Below are 25,922 nucleotides of genomic sequence, written 5' to 3' on the forward strand. Positions count from 1 at the left end.
CAGCAGTAAGAAGCAACACCCCGAATGGACGCATAGCAACATGCATGCATCTAAGTAGAAAACAGGAAACATGGCTATCACAGTACCATTGGTATGAATTAAAATTGTATACATAAACACAATACTACTTACTTTGAAGAATGCCTGCAAAACAAGGGGCGCATATCAAAAAAGTAAGAGTGGAGACTATGGGACAGAGCAGAGTGGGGACTAAGGAAGAGGAGAAACTTAATGGATAATGAAGTGAGGGAATGAGTTCTCGAGCTGACTGATGATGACAATGTGCTATGAATCAAGGCATATGATTCATGCATTACTTTGCATTTGAGTACAAAGTAGAAAGAAATTATCCACAGCACATACTCACATATAGTTTGAAACTAAAGCAGGCATTTGACTACAGACAGACAGACTGAGGCTATCATGGACTCCCTGCGGAGCCAGGTCCTTGGAATGGCAGAGCAGACAGAGCTAGATCTTGGTGACACGGAGTCACTCCATGACGCTCTTCAACTAAACCATGTATCTGTAAGACCACTCAGATGAACCAGAAGATTCCCTTGACTTTTTCAGCCAGGGGTTTCTGATACCTGTGATGAAACAATTTTAACTGCTATCTATCTATGTCTGTACTTTAAGCAATAAATACACCAGATTTTTAAACAACACTATAACTTCACTTCTATACTTTTGGGAAATTAGGGGACCAAGAGGAAGCACACATTTAAGAAGTAAAAAGACAAGAGACAGAATAATAGTAGCCACCATTTATAAGCTCTTATTATGTGCTAGGCACTGTGCTAGGTGCTTTCCATACCTTGTCTCTAATCCGAAAAACACACCCATCTCGGGTCCCATCCCTGTGCAGATGAGGAAATGCGCTTGAAAGGGAAAGCGTCTTGTCTAGAGTGACACAGCTTCACAATGGGGTCCTGTGAACCCGTCTGTCTGCTGTCAACCTGTTCTTCACACCACGCCACCCTACTAGAAAAGATGATGGAGAAATGAAGAAGGGACAAACACAGAGACACAGAAGAGGCAAATAAACAGAAGGAGAAAAACCAAACTATGCCTAGGCACATATGGAGGACCGATGTTTTCTGAAGTAAGGACACTCATGACATGTCAGAGTATGCCTGCCTGAGAAGAGACTGTCATTGCCCTTTGAAAAGTGTATGATCTCACGATTAACCGAACCCTTACTAAATTCAAAGGCATCTCTTCTGCCTGTTTCCAATTATCAAAAATCTTAAACAAAAGACTGATTTTCTCAAGTATTTCTCAAAGCTTTGTATGTATAGGAAGCAGTGGTACAGATTTCAGACAGACTCAAATCTAGTTAGATCATTTATTGTCCATGGCAAAGCAAACTTTTGACTGTCCATTTGCATTATATACAGATGGCAAATATATAAAGGATATTGTGGTTTACCTCTGATAGTAACCTAATCACCCATCAATAAGTGGTATCACAACTATAGAATACTATGAAGCTGTTCAAAGAACCAGACAGACCTCTATGTACTGTGAAATAACCTCCAAGATTAACTTAAAAATGCTAGATACAGTGTATATGGATGCTAAGTATATGTATTTATTCATTTTTGAGATGGAATCTCACTCGGTGGCCCAGGCTGGAGTGCAGTAGCATGATCTTGGCTCACCACAACCTCCGCCTCCCAGGCACAGGCGATTCTCCTGCCTCAGCCTCCTGAGTATCTGGGATTGCAGACATGTGTCACCATGCCCGGCTGATTTTTTTGTATTTTTGGTAGAGATGGGGTTTCACCATGTTGGCCAGGTTAGTTTCAAACTCCTGACCTCAAGTGATCTGCCTCCCTTGGCCTCCCAAAATGCTGGGATTACAGGCGTAACCACTGTGCCCAGCTATGTATGCTTTTAACTGGAGAAATTGATAGGTGGTTGCTCTGGGGAAGGAAGATGGGACCGTGGGTAGGAAGATTTGCTTTGCACGCATTATATCCCCATGGACTTTGTACTTTTTTTCCCTACCAAATACAAACTTTTTTTTTTTTTTTTAAAGACACAGGGTCTTGCTCTGTTGCCCAGGATAGATCACTGCAACCTTAACCTCCTGGGCTCAAGTGATTCTCCCACCTCAGTCTCCCAAAGCAAAACACATCTTTATTTATTTTTTTTTGAGACGGAGTCTTGCTCTGTCGCCCAGGTTGGAGTGCAGTGGCGCGATCTCGGCTCACTGCAAGCTCTACTTCCTGGGTTCAAGTGATTCTCTTGCCTCAGCCTCCCGAGTAGCTGGGACTACAGGTGCCTGCCACCACACCCAGCTAATTTTTGTATTTTTAGTAGAGATAGGGTTTCACCATGTTGGCCAGGCTGGTCTCGATCTCCTGACCTCAAGTGATCCGCTCGCCTCTGCCTCCCAAAGTGCTAGGATTACAGGCGTGAGCCACTGCGCCTGGCCAACACATCTTTATTTTCAATCAAGCAGTTTATTGTATTTTCCCTCCAAGCCAAATCCAGTGTTAGGATCTACTAAGGTCTGAGTGGAAGAAATATATTCCTTCCTTTCCCCTTCTTCCAGTGATGAGGCAGGGAGAGGCCCCTTCCCATTTCTTTCTCCCTCTTTTCAACCAAAAAGTCACCTATTTGTTACACAAAACAATACTCACGTTATCCATGTTCATAGAAAATATATTTAAGTAAAAGGAAAAATAAGAAAAAGTACTGATACCACCACTCTACATTTTGGGGTGTATGTTCTTTTGTGTATTTTCTAATGCATTATGTACACACACATGTATTTATACTTACAATCACCCAGGATGGAGGGCAGTGGCGCAATCTTGGCTTACTGCAACCTCTGCCTCCTGGGTTCAAGCGATTCTTGTGTCTCAGCCTCCTGAATAGCTGGGATTACAAGCGTACGCCACCATGCCTGGCTAATTTTGTATTTTTAGTAGAAGACGGGGTTTCTCCATGTTGGTCAGGCTGATCTCGAACTCCCAACCTCAGGTGATCCACCCGCCTTGGCCACCTTTTAAAATTTAATGTTAGGCCGGGTGCAGTGGCTCAAGCCTGTAATCCCAGCACTTTGGGAGGCCGAGACAGGCGGATCACGAGGTCAGGAGATCGAGACCATCCTGGCTAACACGGTGAAACCCCGTCTCTACTAAAAAATACAAAAAAAACTAGCCGGGCGAGGTGGCGGGCACCTGTAGTCCCAGCTACTCGGAGGCTGAGGCAGGAGAATGGCATAAACCCGGGAGGCAGAGCTTGCAGTGAGCTGAGAACCAGCCACTGCACTCCAGCCCGGGCGACAGAGCGAGACTCCGTCTCAAAAAAAAAAAAAAAAAAAATTAATGTTAATTGGAATTACATTAAAAAAGTGTCCCATGCCAAATACTCGTGGTAGAAATGTGTTTTTTAAAAAAATTTGTTTAACAATGACACCTTTATATGTTTACAAGATGGTGAAAACATGGTTAAGTACAGTTCAATTACATAACCACAGGATTTTCTAGTTTTGTCAAAAATCATCTTGAGGAGTACTGCTGACAAGAACACACTTTTGCAAAACTGTTCTTAAATGATAAAGGCACTTACAGTCCCCCTCATCCCCTAATGTATGAGGTCTATGCCTTTTGAATTTCTTAGTTCTTTTCATCTTCATGACAACACACTGAAAATACACTTAAAAGGAAAAAATAAAAAGCACTCACACCATCACTCTATATTTTGGGGTGTATGTCCTTTTTGGTATTTTTTCCTACAACCCCATTTCAGCAATAACCTTTTTGATATTTTCTATGCAGATCACACATACACTTAAAAATAATGAATTACCCACTTTCTCTGGCAAGTTGCTCTCTCTCTCTTCATCCTTCTCCCACCCCTTACCTGAATTTCTTCTTTTTTTGTGTTGAGACGGAGTCTTACTTTGTCACCAGGTTGGAGCGCAGTGGCGCGATCTCGGCTCACTGCAACCTCTGACTCCCTGGTTCAAGCGATTCTCCTGCCTCAGCCTCCCAAGTAGTGGGGATTACAGGCATGTGCCACCACGCCCAGCTAATTTTTGTATTTTCAGTAGAGACGGGGTTGCATCATGTTGGCCAGGATGGTCTCAATCTCCTGACCTCATGATCCGCCCGCCTCTGCCTCCGAAAGTGCTGGGATTACAGGCGTGAGCCACTGCGCCCAGCCTCTTACCTGAATTTCTAAGGTTGATTATTTTTGTATGATTCCCCCATCTACATTTCAAGTCCTAACCACAGTAGCATCATCAAATATACACATACCCTATTACCCAAAAAACCCAGAGTGAGTCACAATCAAGGACTCCCACACTCTGCCTTCCTGTGCTTGTCCAAACATGCCCCTCCCAGCAGATGATCTACCTTCCTGATTTGGCCAAATTCCACCAATTCTTGGAGGCCCACCTCAAATGCCATCTGTCGCACTGAGTCTTCCCAGATTACTCCAGTCCCATTTCTTCCCCACTGTGAACTCAGATGTCAGGTGGCAACAGACCACGCCTTTGTGACAAATTTTGAACCATTATCCTTTAACTTATCATGTGACTGCAAATTGTGAGTATACTGGGAGGCAGGAGACTGTGTCCCTTACTTCTTGTGCCCTGTAAGCCTAGCACAGTGTGATATGGGCAGGAGATACTCCCCCAGAGCTGAGAGTGTTTTGTTAGAACCCAAGGTAACTCAATAACACAACAGACACGAGGGTAGTATGTACATTCCTCTTTATTTAATACAACAACAAACACGTAACATATACAAAAAGAAAAAGCACTCATTAGAAGGCCCTGTCACAAAGGTAGACAGGAAACAGCTACACTGGATCAAATAAGGCTCTTGCTTCAGAAACAGGGGGTTGCTAGCTACACCTGGAATAGGAGCAAGGCTGTTGCAAAAAAATCAAAAACAAAACAAAACCCACAAAAATCCCTGCACTGAAGGAGTATATTCATGGGAGTAATTTACTAAATTCACTGGTCCATATTTAGGAATGTTTATGCCCTCTCACCTATCCAAAATTCATCAGGGTTTTATGAAATGCGTGATTTTGGTTAAAAAAATTTACCTGTCCTTCTTTTTTCTTAGGAAGGAGTGATAAGAGCTTTCTAAAAACTAGAGACAAGCAAACCACCCAAAGTTTGAAATGTTTTACCATTAAAGTTCAAAGGGCACGTAGAACTGAGAATGCAAAGGCAAGATGGCAGTGGGAAGAAGAACGTGACTTCTGCGTCATTTCCTGGTAGCTAGCGTTTAATTAACCAAATGGAAATACCTCGGCTCAGTGCAGGGTTCAGTAGCAGCAGTTTGTCCATATTCCTGCTCCGATTTGAGCTGGAAATTAAACAAGCACCAGTTCATCTCAAAAGAGCCTTATACAAACACACACACACACATACCCACACCCATTCACATGTCATCACCACCCCCTTTTATTTAAATTTATTATTATTATTTTTTTACTAAAATACAAAAAAGGGAGACAGGTATATTTACAAAAATCCATGGCTGGTACAGTACATAATTTTTAAGACACACTAAATGCTACAATCTTTCAGGTCCTGAGATTATTACAAATATCAACTCAAAGCTTGTGTTCAGGTCCAGTTTTTAAAGGAGGAAAAAAAAATCCCAAAATATTAAGTCACACACTTATTTGAAATACAGTATATCCCTTCAAGTTAGCAAAAACACACCTCCATAGAAGCAAATGCAATACAGTTATTCGTGCCTTTCACCTAGAGGACCATCAACTCTTTAGGCTCCTTCGAGATTGGTTTTGAAACATGTTGGCACCTATGTCAGATGTGGAGGTGGCTAATGTTTGAGGAAGATGTAACTGGAGGGAAGTTCCTCTGCAGAGTGAACATTCACTGTATAAACACATCCTGTTTTTCCTTGGGCTACCAAACAAGTCTTTCCCTTATCAAAATTCACACCATAAGGGTTAGAAGTATGTGCTCACCTAGACTAAAAATCAGAATCATTATTTCCAATCAGTTACAGCAAATAGGCCTGGAGTTCTGTAATCATTTTTACAACTGCAAATAAACTTTCTTGCTTGTAAGAAAAGAGAGAAAACACCCATCACTTAGTTACCTTGGTAGATTTGGATTAATATATTATGGGGGGCACAAAACTGTCACCAGCTGGAGATTTATTTTCTTAAGTTTGAGGGTGTTTAACAAATGAAATGTAAGGGCAAGCCCCAGATTTACATACTCTCTGAAAGATCAATTTGGTATTTTTGATACTTTCTAAAATAAAGTAAGTTTTCAGTGACAACCAACAAAAGGGCAGTGCAAAGCTTGAATCTTTTCTCTGGAGGCTTGCCATGGATCACAGGAAATTATTTGTAGGTTGGGAACCTACCTCTAATGGGGAAGGGCCCATTGATTATCTGAAGGTCTCAGAAGGTATATGTAATTAATTACAAAGGCATAGCCAAGACTCAAAAATAGGTGACCAAAGTTGGCCAACTTTCCAATTAACTATGTAAAACAGTAATACTTCTGTCAACTGAGAATACGTTCTTTTTAATTCCTTTACACACTATTGGGGTAACCCTTGGTAATTTTGCAGGTACAGTAAAGAAAACCCAATTTTCTGACAGAGAGCACACTAACCCTACAAACAGCAGGGATAAGCAGAAAAGCAGGAAAGCTTATGGCTGCAAGCACAGCGAACACAAGATAGCTAAGAGCTGACAACTGATGGGCAGGCTGTCACACAGAAACACATGTCAACTGGCTGGTCTTGGTTGATACACCTAAATGTGCTTTGAGGGCAGATGGTGTTGTTAACTTCAAAAACAGAAGTATTTCCATGTTATCTTGGGTAATAGTCATCTTGCTTGTATTTATTAGGTTTTCATTAGTGTTCTATTATAAAATATTTAAAACACAGATTTACAATAAAATCATTCTATTATTATTAGCAAAGTGGGAACAAATAATGTATAGAAAATTTTGTGAGGAACAAACATAAAATTTGATTCATATGGCCTGTTTGCAAAAGTAGGCTTATTTCAGGGGGAGTATGAAAATAAGCAAGGCAGACTGTTATGAGAAACAGCTCCTAATAAAGATCTCCATCTCTTTAGAATAACCTTGAAAAAGTAACAAGAGGAAGTCATGAAATGCCACATTATACAGTAGCAAAACCTATTTTTTAATACAAAGGAGAAGAGGAAAAAAAAAAACCCCTCTAGTCCCAGTGATGACCACTGATGACTGTAAGTCCCAGATACAGAGACCCTAATACTACTACTGCGATTCTGAAAAGCATTCCTGACTTAACAGTTTGGAAAAGTGTCGGAAGTTTAAGTACTAACCCACTATGAAATGGAGACACACAGGAAAGACAGAGAAGTAGAACTATTACAATATGAGGAAATTAAAGATCACAAGTAGCTACTTTCAAGCAAGTGGTACTTTGAGAGTCTATGAGAAAAATAAAATTTAATATCACATTATTCAAAGGCAGTCTGATGAAAATCCTAAGAGAGTCCCTGCCCGAGTCCTCTGCTGGGATGTAAACAGTCTTCTAAAGCAGGCCTGCACAGGGTTTTACTTTTCAGTTCTATGGGCACACAGGATAGGTTGCCAGAGTGAGTGAGAAGAGGATGTAAAAGACAATTCAACCTTTCCTCCCCAGACTCCTAATATACAACTCATATTCTAGAGTAGCAATATGATTAAGAGCTCTGAATAAAGAATGAAGACCAAAGGAAACCAAGAAAGAAGAATTCAACATTAATATTCAAAGCTATTTTTAATTAGAGTTTGACCACCCATTCAGCTCTATAAACCTGAACATTGTGTCATATAATCTAAAACTCTCAGAATTGAACACTGGGATGATTTTATCATTAACAACCCAAAGACATTCCACGATACTAACTACAGCTTTGCACCAGTGAAAGGATCTGTAGATAGTTTTTGAATGCAGAGTTCACATTTTAGGATAGATGAACACACAAAGTATCTCTATTTTATGCTTCTGTTAATTTTCCCTAGAGGAACAAACACACATTCAACAAAAACCCTTATGCCTTATTTCTTTGGGTCTTAACATTTGTTATCTGAGAATGGAAAAGACAGGGAAATGTGGGAAAAAAAAAAAGGAGTATGTTTGTCTGCATAGTTGATATTTAGAGGCTACTAACTAAGGCCTTATCTGGAAAAAGCAACAAAAACCCAAAAAGTCACACACACACACATACACACACACACCCCCCCCCCACCCCATCATTAGAGATTCAATGGACCTTAGCCAATTCTGGAAATTAACCAGATGCTTTGTCTGCTTGGACCTGGTGCTTTCTACTGACTCACTTGAACCTGATATAATTGGTTCCTCATCCCCCACATTCTCCTTTCCTGACCCTGAATATGTGCTACAATTTAAATTTACACACACACTCCAACAATCATTGCTCAGCATTTAGCCCCAACTAAAACTGCAGCATCCATTTTTTTTCCTGTTGTTACTATTTTCAATGATAATGGGAAAATTCTATGTAGTAGTACTACTTAATATGCAGGCATGGAAGGTGGGATAAAATGATCTTCATCTCTTCCTGGGAGCTGGGAGAAACATGTTTCCTTCTACCCTGACCTTCCCCACCCCGACCCAGTTAGAAAGTGAATCCTGCCTTCCGTCTCCCATTTTCTTACAACCTGAGCAGCTGATGGCTCCACCTCTTTCACGGGTTGAAGAAGCATGAATTACAAAGGTGCAATGGCTACAAGAGTACCCAGCTGGCTGTGTGTAGTGTTCACCTCTTCAGTGCAGAGCTGGATACACCTACAGTTAATGGAATTAGTACACAATCTCTGATTTGCAAGAATGAGGAGACATCCTACTCATTCTTAGAAAGTTAAAAAGCTTAGCTATCCGTCCCCAAACAAGCAATAAAAGGAAATTAGACTGAGAGGATGGGAAAGTGAGGCAGTTAAAACTTCCAGGATCATTTATCAACTCCAACAACCAAGCATCATAACTTTATCTAACTTTAGCTCCATAACCTTGACAAAAATCACAATAACACCGTAAAAGGCTAAAAAAAAAAAAAAAAAAAAACACTACTTAAACTTAGTGTTATCTCTCTCCCTTGTTAACCTGAAACTAAACATTTTATCCCACTGCAAAGATAATGTTTAAATAACAAATACGTATCTAAATTAAAATTCCAGTGATTTTTTAATTTAAAAATCATAGGGTGCTTTTTATACTTATTATAAGGAAAACATTTTTTAGCCTCTGCAGGAAGATGATAATACTATTTTTAATTATATAGGACATTTTACAAAAACTCAAAATATTTTTGAAATAGTAAAGTCTCTGATATCCCTGGGAGGTAGGTGAATATGATTATACCCAATTGTCTAATGGGTAATCTGAGGCACGAAGGTTAAACGATATTCCCCCTAGACATAGTCATTCAAGAATAACACTTGTGAATTCCAACTGCCTGTCAAGTTTTGCTATCAGGTAACACTACCAGGAGCTTCTGCTTTTTCCTTTTAAGCCACTAGTCTCTTCTTTCCAATTAGAATGTATTGAAAAGGGGGCACTTACTAGGTATATTAGTACTGGGTTTGAGGGATGGTTCAACTTGGTCTCCCTTAACATGTCTATTTGTTTTCAACAAGAAATCGATGAATCTCAGATACTGAAAATTATGTTATTTTGCTCAAGGGAGAAATCTAAATAACAATAAAATCAGATTAAGCCAAATGTAATTATCTAGCAAATAAAAAGCAAATGGAAAATCTCTCAAGAATGCTATAGATTATATGAATGTTTTCCTCAGCATCTGAAGTCTTTCTACTTCTGAGTTTAACCTTTTAACAGATAGATATGCAGCTATATGATTTCTTCAAAACTCATTTTCCAGAAGAAAATGATACATTTTTAACATTGCAAGTTGCTGACTTCCTTCTAAACTTATTTAGATACCATACCATGGTTCTAACGCTAGCCTTCTCACATATTTAATCTAGCGCACCCTACCAATGTGACTTGCAAGGTACTCTTGTTATTCCAATGCTTTCTCCTGTATTACTTATGCCAAGATTAAAGAGCAAAGAAAAGTGGGTTATATCTAAGAATAGTCCGTGATTCACTAAGTTTATTTTACTTGTAGTAACTGACGTGTGTGTGTGTTATTATTGTTAACTTCTACAAGCAGATATTCAAAGGGCAAAGATGGACTCTTGTGAAAAGATACTTTTCTTTTTTTTTTTTTTTTTTTTTATTTGAGACGGAGTCTTGCTCTGTCGCCCAGGCTGGAGTGCAGTGGCACGATCTCAGTTCACTGCAACTTCCGCCTCCCGGGTTCATGTCATTCTCCTGCCTCAGCTTCCCGAGTAGCTGGGACTACAGGTGCCCGCCACCACGCCCAGCTAATTTTTTGTATTTTTAGTAAAGACGGGGTTTCACCATATTAGCCAGGATGGTCACGATCTCCTGACATCGTGATCCGCCCGCCTCGGCCCCCTAAAGAGCTGAGATTACAGGTGTGAGCCACCTCGCCAGGCCGAAAAGATACTTTTCTAATCCACCCACTTGAATCAACTAAAAACAATGGAATAAACAAGGCAGAAGTTTTGCAAACATTGAAAGGGGAGTATTTGGAAAGGATGCAATGGTACAGCAGCTCCTAGTTTTATATATATGTAATGTATGTATCTTACATATATATCCATATACATAGAAAGAAAAGGAAGAGGGTTACAGCATGACATGACGTTGGCAAGTGTGAGATTCTTCCTCCTCAATCCCCTGACTTATCAGTCTGTACTTTAAGATAATCTGACAACGGTTTCAAAAGAGGGGAAAAAAGAAAGAAAAAAGGCACTTAACAAAGACAAAGGCCTGAATTGAGCATGTTTTAGAGGAGTAATATAAGCATTTTACCAGAGCTAAGAAATGATTTACAAAGAGTTAAACTTTTCCCCTTAAAATTTTATAAAATAAAATTGCATAACATGTTTGTGATCAGTCATTTATCTACTACTGCATTTTTCTTCTGCTTCGTTATTACAAACACAAAAGTCCCCCCAAAAGCAAAAAACAACAATCATACATGCACAACAGAAAGTAAAAGTGCCTCTTTTGAGAACATTAGGTCAGCAGAATTACAGTGCTGAAGCACAGGACAGTTCTCAAGTTTGGCCTGATTATAGATTTTTCTCATTCTTCTATTTCCAACTTTAAAAAAAAAAAAAAAAAAAGCAAACAGAAATTCCAAACCTAAATAATAAAAACAACATAGGGACCAGTGTGCTTTTATGGTACACTCCTAAAATAAGTATCCTAATTCTATACATGAGTCAAATTAGAGGACAAAACATCCTAGAAATAAAGAACTGTAAATTAGATTAAAGTCAACCAATACAGGCAAAGTTCATTTTACAAATGTAGCAGCAAATATGATAGATCACTGGAGTTCTAAGAGATGATCCCAAAGGACACAGAGTTCTCATAACCAATGGCAGTTTGAATAACAGTAGAATTTTTGTTTCAGAAAATGTCTTGAACCAAGTATAGGTGGAAAGGGGTGTGGGAGAGGGCAACCAGAGGAGAAAAGACTAGATAAGAGGTGCCTGCCCTTTCCAACCCTGGGTAGTAAACAATTTAGATCTGCTTTGGGAAAAAAATATCCTGGGTTAAAAATCATGTCCAATAAGTTGTTTTCAACCAGGTGTCAAACCCACAGTATTCCAACACATATGTGCCCGGTTCTTCCCCTTACCTTCGTGATTCAATAAACCCTATTCAATGTCCATGATATGAAAAATGTAATTTGGGCTAACAACATCCATCAGAGGGGTGGTGGGCACGAAAGAATGCACTATCACCATCTTCTAATTCCCGCAAAGTTATCAGAATTTTATGACTACAGATTAGCCTCATTTCCTTTCCCAAAACCTTTTCCTTCAGGCTGTTTTAAAATCATGATTTCATTTACCCTCCAACCTCAAAAGCATATAAGAATTATAATTGACTTATAGTGGAAATTATTGCTTGCATTTATTCTGGATGCTCTGAATGAGCTTGACACTTTGCTCCCAGTCTCCAACTGAGGCTCAGCACAGCTATCTCCGAGGACAACTCTGCTGACTGTTATTGCTTGTGAATACTGAGGATTAACTTGTATGTACAGTAACAGCTTATATATCAGTGAAGGCAATTTAAAATATAAAACAGTTGAAAACAAACAGCTTAATCTTCCTGAATCAAGAATCCCGAGGAGTGGGATATAATCATGTGTGCTAATTATTTTTGCATTTGGATGTTGCTAATGCTCTTCAGAAATACACGTTGCTCTATAGATATCCTTTCCAATGACTCACCGTTTTAAAAAATAACATAATTTGATTTTTAAGTGCAAAAATACAGTATGAGTCACAAGTCTCTGTGCTAAAAAATAACCAATTTATATGTTTGTTTTTAGTAATAAAAACGGTAAAGACAGGTGACCATAAAGTATGGGCACCTTTTTCAATGTTATGATCTAGAAAAGAAATAGATTAGTATTTACATGTAGAAACTCTCTGATCATACTTTATCTATACAGAAATACAAGGATGTTTGACTGATTCATACAACATAAAAGAGGGGTCCTGACTGAAATGAATGTAAGTTGTCAATGCAGATGGGGGTTTAAAGTAGGGATCTGACAGCAGTCCTCAAGGAATCAAGACTAAAGAGAACACAGAAGAATCTCCATATTATATTCTTGGAGCCAAGGGCCTTCAGATATTTTTATTGGTTAGTATAAAATGTTACAGGGAAAAGAACTGATTATCCTGTTCATTAGAAAATAATGATGAGAGTCACCAGGGATCTTCACATGGCATGATTCAGAATTGATGGTTTTAAGAAAGTCAAATGATTTTTTGACTCAAACTAGTCATTTATATGAATATGTGTGTATGTATATATACACACACACATATATACAAGTATTCCGGAAGAGAGATTAATATGCAGTTCGACTTCTCTTGTGGTATGAGAAGTAAAACAAAGGTTACCTTCCCAAAGGAAAATCTCATCACTTCCCCTAGTATTAAGCAAAGACCTTTTTATTCAATTTTCATAAAAGCAAGAAGTCCACTACATTTAAAAAAATAAAAAAATTGGGCAAGCTTCCCTAACTGAAACCAAGCAAATCTTCATCAAACGTATTGAATTCAAGTCAAACCTCTGCGACATCCTTCCAGTATCCTTCCAAAATATCTACTGGGGTTCATACTATATCCATATTTGTTTTATTGATAAACTAAATTCTTAGAGTCAAGAAATTATATCAGTGATTCCTTTGAAATAATCCTTTCCCTTTACTGTAACAAGTTCTTGGAAGTAAAGTTTTCAGTTATTTATTAACTTTTTTGCTAGGAAGCAAGCCAATGTGACTTTGAAGTCAAAATATAGGCATACAGATCTAAACAGATCTGTGGTTATTTATTCATAGTCCTGTAGGATATCTGGGACTTTTGCGTATAAAAGAAAAAAGGGCCTGGTTAATACTCTTAATTGAGTAATCTAACGGCATAGGGTAGTGTGTAATAAACACATACGCAAGAAATGTTGCCACTACCAGTCTATTGTTTTTTTAGGTTAGTGTGTCATTATAAATGGATCAAGCTTATACCATTTAGAGTTTACACCATTCTCTGACACAGTTTGAAAATATAGAGAAGCTTAAAAAACTAGAATAATACAGCAAAAAAAAAAACACAAAAAAACATCAAATCAAATGCATCCAAGGAGAACCATAAATTTTTCCCTTAACATCCTTTGTTGAATATGCTATTTGCATAAGGAAGCTATAATAACTAAGGAGTCTTATTTGCTGCAGATTTACTCACATATCAATACACTGAGTAAATATTAGTAAAGCTTTAGGATCTCAAATGCTCCAAACAATTTCACTACACTGGATACAAGGAGTAAAAATACATTGTGATTGTGATCCTAATGTGATTCCTCCCTTTAAAATACCATCTTAAAAATTCGAAAACTATATTCATGCCATTTGAATGACCAATGAAGAAACATAGTGTACACTTCTACCTGTTTATACCAATAGCTAATAATCACCTGAAGGACCACTAGCTAAAAGAACAGAAGGAGAAGTTGTGAAGTTAGATGAATTGGGGAAACTTAAGAGTTTATGTTGCTGCAAGGGCTGATAGCAGCAAAGCAATAACCCTGTAAAGATCCCCATTTCTCAAGAGAAAAATGTGAACACAGTCACATTTTAACATCAAGAATGGAAATAAGAATTAACCAGTCAATACTAGATGCACAAATCACCTGAAGAAAAGAGTTAAGTACCTGCTTCTGAATGGAAGATGAAATTGACCCTTTTACAAAAAGGGGACATCTAGGTTTCATCTCTTAAGAGCAACAGGCTCAACTTCCTGATTTTTAAAAATCTAGATGATTTAATAATATATATCACTGTGCTAAAATAACTTTCCTGAAGGATCTTTAGTCCACTGATTTAGGGGAGTTGCTACACACTGGAGAGGATTCAAGTTTGTTCAGGATTTTTGAGGGTATGGTATTTCTTCAGCTACTGTATGTCGGAGATAGAATCACTATTGTTATTATTTTTTGTGGCAAATTTGCTCCACAGTCCACTCAAATAGACATGATCGTTATTCCTGACAAACTGGCCTAATTCCAGTTTTTAATGCCTTTTATTAGCAATTATGTCTATTAAGTGTTCAGATCCAACCCCCAGGATGGATGGAGTTTGCCCAAATTCTCTTGACTTCCTTCTTCCTCCCCCGGGAAAAATCAAATTTGTATTTCTGTGGGTTTGACAACTGAGTCTCTTTCAAGTCTATTAATACGGTAACTTTGTCATTCTTTAGAAGAGACCAAAGCTCACTAACTTTGCACAAAAGCATTTCTTCCTCCTGCACCTGGCTTTGCTCAAGTAATGTTTTCTTTTCTTTTTCCTCCTCACCACAGTGCTTGGGACGAGAGAATGTAAACATCGACAGAAACAGCAGCCCTATGACCACATTGTACTTTCCCATCAGGTAGATTCCATCAGTCAACTAAACATTTCGTCTCCTTTGCTTGCTGGGCAGTCACTGAGATTTCCGTGGTAATTTAGAGTCCCCTTTACTTTGGCCTCCATCTGAGAAAAAGAGATATTAAATTGGTATGGGTCCATATGTTTAAAAAAACCAGGTAAGAAAAACAAAGCAAAAAGAACAATTAACTTTTATCTTTTGTGGATGACATCTCGGAAAAGATGTAACTTTTAATATCTTGCATGCCATATAGCATTATAGAGGTTGATAAAACATCATGGAGATAAAAACTCAAGAAAAATGATCCTCTTCTCTCAAATGACTGTGGTTTTCAATGTTCTATAAATACCATTTCAATAAGTTTTTATTATTTACGTCCCCGCCAATTGTGTCAAATGCTGTAAGAGGGTTATAAAGGAACCAGAAGACACAATTCCTACCTCAGAGGGACCCACTACATCTTTCAATTCCTTTAGAAGACAGGTCAACTTCATTTTTTTTTTTTGTAAGTGAAATAAAATTTCAAGCCAGGACACAGCATTTCATAATTCCTGACTGTGTAAACAAACGTAGCAAACTTTTAATCTGTAGTGAAAAACATTCAGCTGAGTCTGTGTGCTCATTCTAACCTAGCTTTAAGTGACAGGAAAGTCTGCTAATGGGACAATGCTCTTTCTTTTCTTTCTTTTTTTTTTTTTTTTTTTTGAGACGGAGTCCACTCTGTCGCCCAGGCTGGAGTGCAGTGGCCGGATCTCAGCTCACTGAAAGCTCCGCCTCCCGGGTGCACGCCATTCTCCTGCCTCAGCCTCCCGAGTAGCTGGGACTACAGGCGCCCGCCACCTCGCCCGGCTAGTTTTTTGTATTTTTTAGTAGAGACGGGGTTTCACCGTGTTAGCCAGGATGGTCTCGATCTCCTGACCTCGTGATCCGCCTGTCTCGGCCTCCCAAAGTGCTGGGATTACAGGCTTGAGCCACCGTGCCCGGCCTTCTTTCTTTTCTTTTTTTTGAGACGGAGTCTTAGTCTGTTGCTCAGGCTGGAGTACAATGGCGCGATCTGGGCTCACTGCAACCTCTGCCTCCCAGATTCAAGCAATTCTTCTATCTCAGCCTCCCAAGTAGATGGGATTACAGGTGCGCACCACAACGCCCGGCTAATTTTTGTACTTTTAGTAGAGATGGGGTTTCACCATGTTAGTCAGGCTGGTCTCAAACTCCTGACCTCATGATCCACTCACCTCGACCTCCCAAAGTGCTGGGATTACAGGCGTGAGCCACCACGCCCGGCTGTTTCTTTTTTAAAGAGAGAGTCTTGCTATGTTTTTCCAGGCTGGAGTGCAGTGGCTATGCACAGATGTGATCATAGCACACCACAGCCTCAAATTCCTGGGCTCAAGCGACCCTCCTGCCTTAGCCTTCTAAGTAGTGGGACTACTGGTGTGTGCCAGCTCAAAATAATTTCTATTTTTACACACTGCTGTTTAAATGCTTGCAGAAAAAATGTTGATTATTGCATTTAATCCTCAACTAAATTACCTACAAAAACTGGCCAGGAGGAGAGGAAAGGGGGATACCAGGGCAAGGGTAGGGCCCCATGACCTGGAGAGCCAACAGAATATGGAGAAAGTCTCCAACAGGTCATGGCCTTAGCAAGAAAAATGAGGCCTCAAAGACAACCCAGGTCTGACAGCAAAGGACAGGGAAAGGAAACCTTTTATTCTGAGGGAAGAGGCATGAATGGCAGAAATACACAGGTGAAAAGGAACAAATCTGAGCAGGGTTTGGCAAACTACAGCCCATAGGCCAAATCTGGTTCCCTGCTTGCTTTTGTATGTAAAGTTTTATTTACAGTCATACTTATTTGTTTAAATACTCCTTATGGTTGTTTTTCACTACAATGGTCAGTTGAGTAGTGGCGACAGAGACCATATGGACTGCAAAGACTAAGATATTTACTATTTGGCCCTTTACAGAAAAATTTTACTGAGCTTTTACACTAGATAAAATTAATTAACATTAATTGAGCTCTTACTATGCACCAGGTGCCATGCTAGAAGCTTTAAATCAATTATTTTTTATTAAATTCTCATATGAAGTCATTAAAAACATTTGTTGTCTCCAGTTTACAAGCAAGAGAAAGTGATGTTCAAACAAGTTAAACCTATTCAAACTGGTAGTTCTGTAATTCAAAAATCCAAGTCTGATCCTCAAGTTCAGTGACTTATACTTTAAAATGTTTCTTAGGGGAAAAATTTTAAATTCTTTTTTTTTTTTGGAGACAGACTCTCACTCTGTCACCCAGACTGGAGTGCAGTGGCATAATCAGGGCTCACTGTAGCCTCGACCTCCCAGCTACAGGTGATCCTCCCACCTCAGCCTCCCGGGTAGCTGGGACTACAGAGGCACACTACCATGCCCAGAAAATTTTGTGTAGAGATAGCATTTCACCATGTTGACCAGGCTGGTCTCGAACTCCTGGACTCAAGCCACCTGCCTGCCTTGGCTTCCCAAAATGCTGGGATTACAGGCATGAGCTACCATGCCTGGTTGAAAAATTTTAAACTTTTTAACTTTAGTTATTTGGAAAATACTGATAATCGTATTTCCTTTCTCCCTCTGGAATAGCAGTGCTGCATTGATAAACGAGATAGTTCATGAAAGAGCGAACACTAGGGTCTTTCTGAGCCATGAGAATCCTGCCTGTTTAATTCCTTGCAGGTGGCCACATTCATGCCAATCTGCTCATGAGTACACTACCCTCAGCTGGATTCATTATACCAAGCAGTTGTCTACACCCAGGGAGGAACTGCTTTAGTCACAGGGCAATTCTCTTTAGATATTTAAACTAGTCAGAGTTCAGGAAGATTGGGATTGCTGACATTTGTGCCACGACTCTCTGTTACCCATTTTACATAACTGTGGTTTTATGCTCATTCTCAAGAATAAGACTGGGATAGCTCACCACTTAGTTCTTTCGGAGGATTAATGGCAATCTGTTGCCTCAAGATTGCTCCTCAGTTCCCATCTCTGTACTGTGGTTAATGTAAACTGGTTCAAAGATCATTTTTATTTTGATTCAGTGGCCAAAAAAAAAAAAAAAAAGTGAGGCCTAGTCAACTTCCAAAGTTAAGAGGGCAGCTGAGCAGTTATTTCTGCTCAAAAGATCCTGAAAATGGGCTTCAGAATAATATCAGCGCCTATGGAGGTCAACTGCTGGGGAAAACGAGAAGCTGGAGCCCAGTGTATTTGGCACACTGCCTAATCTGACTGCCTAATATCAGATTTCAGAGCGATCTGGCTGCCTACAAGGACATAATGCATACAGCTTGGATCATATTAATTTTTCTTTTTTGAGACAGTCTTACTCTGTTGCCCAGGCTGGAGTGCAGTGGCGTGATCTCGGCTCACCGCAACCTCCACCTCCCGGGTTCAAGCAATTCTCCTGCCTCAGCCTCCCAAGTAGCTGGGACTACAGGCATGTGCCACCAGGCCCAGGTAACTTCTGTATTTTTAGTAGAGACGGGGTTTCACCATATTGGCTAGGCTGGTCTTGAACTCCCAACCTCAAGTGACCTGCCCACCTTGGCCTCCCAAAGTGCTGGGATTACAAGAGGGAGCCACTGTGCCTGGCAGGATCATATTAATTTCATCTCTGCTAAAATGCTGAGACATTTAATGACTAAGAATACAGGTCATGGAGTCAGACTTCCTGGGTTTGAATCTCAGATCAAGCATTTGTTATCTGGGCAAGTTGTGTATTATCTTGGGCAAGTTGCTTAGCTCTCTGATTCAGTTTCGTGATCTGTAAAATGGAGACCGTCATCTAACGACTAAGTTAGCTATCCATGTAAGCTGTCATAGGACTATGTGGCATTTAGCAAGCTTTCAATAAATGTAAACAATTATCATTACTATACATAACTTTTAACCATCTTATGAATCCTCTCAGTCATCATTTCCACATAATAAACACCTTCAAAAAGGCTTTTAGGTTACAGAAGATCTCGTTTACCTATTTCCTTTCTCTTAAAAGGAATTAGTTGCTAATGAGGAATGAGGATTCAGTCTATGAAAATTTGCATTTTCCAGCCTTTGTGATTCAATTCACATTGTTTTCAGAAAAGTATAATCTGTATCTACAAGCCTATACAAATGAGAAAGAGATGAAGAAGGAGATGGCGTCCTCACCGTGAAATGCTTGCTGTGAGTGTGCAGGCAGAGGTGAGTGGGAAAGCGCTGCTGCATGCTGGGCTCCTCCTGGCTGTAAACCCTTGAGTAAATCTGAGAGGAAAACAGACTTGTCAGTCATCTTTAAATTCAGATTGGAGCCCTTTTAGTTCAAAAATGAAAACTGATTTATGTAATGCAGGCACAGCACCTGACTTCGAAGGCCTTCTAAAACTAGAGCACGTTTTTAAAAATTTACTTATTTTAATGTATGTATGCGCACATAACCCAACACAACTGACTTTCTCTTAAAAATTTCATTAACATGGAAATGTGGTATAAATAGCTTAAAAACTGTATATAAAACCCCGGTGTCCAATAATTTTACTTACTATATATATATAAACTGCATTTCTTAAGAAAAAACTGTAATCTTCATTAACTCCAACTGGACTACTCTTAATTAGAATAAATTTGTAAGGTTTCCTGTTCTGTCAAGCTAGACAGCCCAAGCAAACAGAAGAGCCCCACTTACTCTGAGTTAGGCTATGGTGGAAAGCGGCTGAGGTAGATCCCGAGGTGGTTGTCACTCCAGCTGTGTCCGTTCCAAAGCCAAATATCTCCAAGGGAAACAAGGGCATGGTCACTGGAACAAGGCCACCCAGCATCCCAAAAGGAGTCACATTTTGATTTGTTACAGACAAAGGTGATGTCATGAGAGTCAGAGGTGAGGCATTAGCCAATAATGATGCTCCTGCTGTGGACTGTGCAGAAACCAGGGGTCAAAATACGTAAGAAATAAAGTAATCCAAATTGATTTATTTTCTATAATATCCTCACAGATGCAAGACTGTGCTTTACATCTGCTCTGACAGAAACGTTGAGACAGGCTCTTCATTACCACCGTAGGTTCCTCAGATGCTGTTATTTTAGTGGCACTTATATGAACACTCACGCACTCTCTCAATCTACTAATTCCCAACCTTACACTCGCACTCCTCCACTTTTGCCTCCTAGCCCAAATACCTGAACCATGAGTAAACAATCCCATGCAATTTCGGCTGGGTCTCTGAAAATGCTCACTTTACTATTTTTTTTTTTTTTTTTTTGAGACAGTCTCACTCTGTCCCCCAGGCTGGAGGGCAGTGGCCGGATCTCAGCTCACTGCAAGCTCCGCCTCCTGGGTTCACACCATTCTCCTGCCTCAGCCTCCCGAGTAGCTGGGACTACAGACGCCCGCCACCTCGCCCGGCTAGTTTTTTGTATTTTTTTAGTAGAGACGGAGTTTCACCGTATTAGCCAGGATGGTCTCGATCTCCTGACCTTGTGATCTGCCCGCCTCGGCCTCCCAAAGTACTGGGATTACAGGCTTGAGCCACCGCGCCCGGCCCACTTTACTATTTGTCTCATCATCTTTCCTGCAGCGGCTGCTCTAGACTGCTGCTTTCAGGGCCCTACCCAGGATCCTTTACTGTCATCACATCAGCTTAGAGAGACCAGGCCGAGGCATTCTTCCTCGCCATGAGCCTCACCTGCCCTTCTCCAAAGCTAACCACCTGACTTACACCATGAATTCTCACCGTGTAGAACTTTATGTACAAATATCTCGTACTGCACCTTTTCCATGTTTCCTCTGCCTTCTCAGATACAGAAACTTATTATTTCTTTTTATAACCATGCCGTTATTCTAGCTCTTCCTCGACTCCTAGCCACTATCTAATTTGTCTTCCTTTTATTATCAAACAGAATGACAGACTTCAGTTTCCTTAGTTCTAGTCACTTAACTCCTGAAAGCGGTTTTCACTTTATTACTTTTCTGAAATTACACTTCTTAAGGTAAAAGATAAACTGGACAGTGTTTTCACACTCCCCTACCTGGGCTTTGATGCCATGTTTACGAACACTGAAATCAGAAATATGCTAACATATTTGGACTGCAGGGAGGACTTTAAAAAAATAAGAAATATGCTGACCTGGATGGGCTTTCACAGAGAACTTACTTAAATATATTCCCCCTGCCCAAACTCCGCCCCCTTTTTGAGACAGGGTCTCCTGTTGCCCACGCTGGAGTACAGCAGTGCAATAATAGCTAACTGCCATCTCAAACCTCCTGGAGGCTCAAGTGATCCTCTCACCTCAGCCTCCCGAGTAGCTAAGACTACAGGCACATGCCACCATACCTGGCTAACATTTTTTGTATTTATTAAACACAGGGTTTCACCATGTTGCCCAGGCTGGGCTTGAACTCCTAGGCTCAAGTGATCTCCTCACTGCCTGTGCCTCCCAAAATGCTAGAATTATAGGGTGAGCCAGAACGCCTGGCAAATGTATTCCTATACCTAGTTTAATTCTTTGAACAGTTTTCTACACAACAATTAAATTTTTTCCATTTTGATTTTTTTTAAAAAAGATTATTATTTTTTGAGAGACAGGGTTTCACTCTGTTACCCAGGCTAGAGAGCAGTGGCACAATTGTAGCTCATGGCAGACTCAAACTCCTGGGTGCAAGTGATCCTCCCACCTCAGCCTCCCAATTAGCTGGGACTACAGGTGTGTGCCACCAGACCCAGCTAACTTTTTTAAATGTTTTTGTAGAGACGAGGTCTATGTTGCTCAGGCTACCCTCGAACTCCTGGGCTCCAGCAATCCTCACACCTAGGCCTTCCAAAGCACTGAGATTATAGGCATGAGCCACCATGCCTGGCCAACATTTTTCTTTTCTATGTGCGCGCCAACAGGGAGTTGATACAATCAAATTTTCTCATTATCATATATTATCTATGACAGTTTCTGTCATTCTGAGATTTCTTTTGTAGTCTTATTTTACCAAATCCAAATTTTCCTGGTCAAAACTTTGTATTTTGTTTGTTTTCTTTGTTTTGTTTTGTTTTTTTGAGATGGAGTCTCACTCTGTTGCCCAGGCTACAGTGTAGTGCTGCGATCTTGGCTCACTGCAACCTCCACCTCCTGGATTCAAGCAATTCTCCTGCCTCGGCCTCCTGAGTAGCTGGGACTACAGGCATGTGCCACCATGCCCAGCTAATTTTTGTATTTTTAGTAGAGATGAGGTTTCACCATGTTGGCCAGGATAGTCTTGAACTCCTGTGCTCAAGTGATGTGCCTGCCTTGGCCTCCCAAAGTGCTGGGATTATAGGCATGAGCCACTGTGTACCTCCAAATCTAAATTTGATCAGGAAAATTGAATTTGTTGACTATTTTAAAAATAATAAATGTTAGCTCTTTCCAGTTTTATTATGTGTATCAATAAGCATTATTAATTAAGGACTTATAATTTTAAAAATCTTTGTCCTTTTGCTGCTGGTGGGGTATTTCTTAAGTGTATAAGAAAAATGCAGACAATCTTTCCACACACACATGCCACATAACATTACATATATTTATATACTTAAGACGTTATGCCACTGCTGAACAAACAAATGAAGAATATCCACAAGCAGCCTTCTTTCTGGTTCTTTAACTGCCTCCCTCCCCTGTTCTCCTTTATTTGTTAATAAAAATAACAAATTTTACAACTGAAATTTATATCCGTAGTTCTGGCCTCTCATCTCAGTTTCCATCCTGTATATCTGAGAGTTAACTGAGTAATTCCGCTTGAATATCTAGCACCGACTCGACATATCCAAAGCTGAAATCATCTTCTCCAGTGGGTTCCCCCATCTTCTGTCAACTGCTTTCACCAGGGAATTCCATTCTTTCCAGTCACTTAGGCTTGAAACCTTAGTTTTCAGGTATCATAAAATGATGACATTATAGTCAACAAACCCATTCTTTCTTTTTTGCCAAAATTTTCTCACACGTAAGTACAAACCTTCACCACTCCATGTTTGAACCTGACAGTTTTTATTTGCCAGTCTTTTCCTGTACTGTGCCAACTACGATATACAAAATGGGTGCATTTAGGAAAAAATTACCAAGTTAGAGATAATAGTATCTTAATGCAATCAGGATAGAAAAGATCCCGCATCAACTTAAAAATGAACCAGTGGCCGGGCGTGGTGGCTCAAGCCTGTAATCCCAGCACTTTGGGAGGCCGAGATGGGCAGATTACGAGGTCAGGAGATCGAGACCATCCTGGCTAATATGGTGAAACCCCGTCTCTACTAAAAAATACAAAAAACTAGCCGGGCGACGAGGCGGGCGCCTGTAGTCCCAGCTACTCCGGAGGCTGAGGCAGGAGAATGGCGTAAACCCGGGAGGCGGAGCTTGCCATGAGCTGAGATCCGGCCACTGCACTCCAGCCTGGGCGGCTGAGCAAGACACCATCTCAAAAAAAAAAAAAATGAACCAGTGTTGGCCAGTGCGGTGGCTCACGCCTGTAATCCTAGCACTTTGGGAGGCCAAGGTGGGCGGATCATGAGATCAGGAATTCGAGACCAGCCTAACATGGTGGTCTCTACTAACTGTCTCTACTAAAAATACGAAATTACAATAATTAAGTAATACAATACAAAAATTAGCCAGGTATGGTAGCACATGTCTGTAGTCCCAGCTACTCTGGAGGCTGAGGCAGCAGAACCGCTTGAACCTGGGAGGCGGAGGTTGCGGTGAGCCGAGATTGCGCTACTGCACTCTAGCCTGGACAACAGAGCAAGACCCTATCTCGGGGAAAAAAAAAAAAATTAATCAGAGTTGCTTCTTCTTTTAATCATAATTCTACTGCAGTGTTGGAATGATAAAGAGTCTCCAAGGCTGTGTGCCCCAACTGGAGTTCCCTAGTGAGGAACATTAAATACTGTCAATAAAAGGAATCTTTTAAAGCTTTTCTGGAGGAGTGCAATTGAAGCATTAAAATAGATGCAAAATGAGGCTCAGTCACTATGGCTCACTCCTATTATCTCAGCGCTTTGGGAGGCTGAGGTGGGTGAATCACCTGAGGCCAGGAATTCAAGACCAGCCTGGCCAACATGGTGAAACACCGTCTCTACTAAAAATACAAAAATTAGCCGGGCATGGTGGCGCTTGCCTGTAATCCCAGGTACTCGGGAGGCTGAGGCAGGAGAAGTGCTTGAACCCTGGAGGCGGAGGCTGCAGTGAGCCAAGACCACGCCACTGCACTCCAGCCTGGGCAACAGAGCGAGACCCTGTCTCAAAAAAAAAAAAACAAAAAAGGCAAGATGTAAATTAGGCAGGGCAATTTCCAAAATTAAATAACTCAAGTAGAGCAATAAAAAAGTGATACTATGCCATAAATGCCTAATATTTTACACTTTCAAGTAACTTCTATATCCACTTTGTTTATAAATATAAATGGAAGCATCAGATAATCTAAATGTGACACGGGTATTTGCAAATCTCTCTATCCTAAAAGATGGAGACCTTTCAGCAGTGGGGTGCTCCAATGTTGACATAATCTGGGATCATGCACAAGAAGTCAGCATGAAGCAGCTAAATAGTTCAGGATTATGCCCCATAGTCAAAAATAGTTTCCGTGACCGCTACATTTTATTCCCAGGGGAAAAAACACTGAAGGGAAACCTTGCTCTTCCCGTAGTGGGCATTAATCTTTTTTTCTTTTTTTTTGAGATGGTGTCTCCCTCTGTCGCCAGGCTGGAATGCAGTGGCACGATCTCAGCTCACTGCAACCTCCGACTCCCAGATTCCAGTGATTCTCCTGCCTCAGCCTCCCAAGTAGCTGGGATTACAGGCACATGCCACCACACCCAGCTAATTTTTGCATTTTTAGTAGAGACGGGGTTTCCCCATGTTGGCCAGGATGACCTCGCTCTCCTGACCTTGTGATCCACCCACCTCGGCCTCCCAAAGTGTTGGGATTACAGGCGTGAGCCACTGCGACCAGCTGCAATTAAATTTTTTTTAAACCACATCCTCTACTTTGGTGAGTGCACTGATCCCCTATTTCCCACAACACTCAGAGTAACCTTTTGAAATGCAAATCAGACCATACCAGTCCCCTGTTTAAGAAACTCCAATAGCTTCCCACTGCACAGAGAACAAAATCCAAAGTCCTTACTGTGTCTCACAAGGTCCTCCATGACATGGTTCTGGTCTCTCTCTGATCTTACCATCTACCACTCTCTCTCCATGGTCCAGCCATGCAGGCCTTCACTTCAGGCTCTTTTCCATCTCAGTGTCTTCATACAATTGTTCCCTCTGGCCTGAACTATTTTTCCCCTCTTTTCTCCACATGGCTGGCTTCTGCTCATTCAATTCTCAGATCAAATGTTACCTCCTCAAACCTTCTTCACCTTCTTTATGCTGGCAGCAATAACTCTTTATCATATTATCCTACAAATTTTATTTTTTCATAAAACTTGTATTTTTGCTTGTCTTCCTACATAGACTATATGCTCCATGAGAGCAGGAATGCAGAGTATGCTGTTCATCCCTATTTCCCCAGCACCTAGAAGAGTGCCTGGCACATAGTAAACACTCAATAAACATTTGCTTAATGAATGAATGATGTTTGGAATTATAAAGTGGCAAGGACAAGATTCAAAGAAAATCAGTCAATTGAAGGGTAAGAAACAGGAGGAAACCCCTGTGTGGAAAGTTATTAAATAGAAAGCAAGCAGAGCTAACAACCTGAACCCAGAAGGAGTTTACCTTTTGCCATTTGTTAAAGGACCTGTCATTTTCACTCTGCAAATGAGTAGACACCCACAGATGCCTTTCAGACAGAAGGTGAATGCTTTACAGGCATAGATAG

The 25,922-nt window shown here is 40.4% G+C and overlaps 1 protein-coding gene across 7 annotated transcripts in view; it reads right to left on the bottom strand.

Annotated features, from left to right (window-relative positions):
- The window catches only part of UBN2 (ubinuclein 2), a 105,400-nt gene that overhangs the window by 17,267 nt on the left and 62,211 nt on the right, over positions 1 to 25,922 (bottom strand). For 3 of the 7 annotated variants that reach the window (XM_033194973.1, XM_033194974.1, XM_033194972.1), the window contains 3 exons: positions 19,770 to 19,998; positions 19,256 to 19,348; positions 4,719 to 15,174 (listed from right to left, as the gene is read on the bottom strand). The exons of 1 other annotated variant lie outside the window; for it this stretch is intronic. In XM_033194973.1, coding sequence (XP_033050864.1) covers positions 15,125 to 15,174; positions 19,256 to 19,348; positions 19,770 to 19,998 — 372 coding nt within the window. In that variant the 3' untranslated portion in view covers positions 4,719 to 15,124. Of the gene's footprint in view, positions 1 to 4,718; positions 15,175 to 19,255; positions 19,349 to 19,769; positions 19,999 to 25,922 lie in introns of those variants that run through there. 3 more of the 7 variants (XR_004433329.1, XR_004433328.1, XM_033194976.1) reach the window with 3 other exon arrangements.

Source organism: Trachypithecus francoisi, unplaced genomic scaffold (assembly GCF_009764315.1).
Source record: "Trachypithecus francoisi isolate TF-2019V2 unplaced genomic scaffold, Tfra_2.0 Lachesis_group4, whole genome shotgun sequence".
NCBI classification, from domain to species: domain Eukaryota; kingdom Metazoa; phylum Chordata; class Mammalia; order Primates; family Cercopithecidae; genus Trachypithecus; species Trachypithecus francoisi.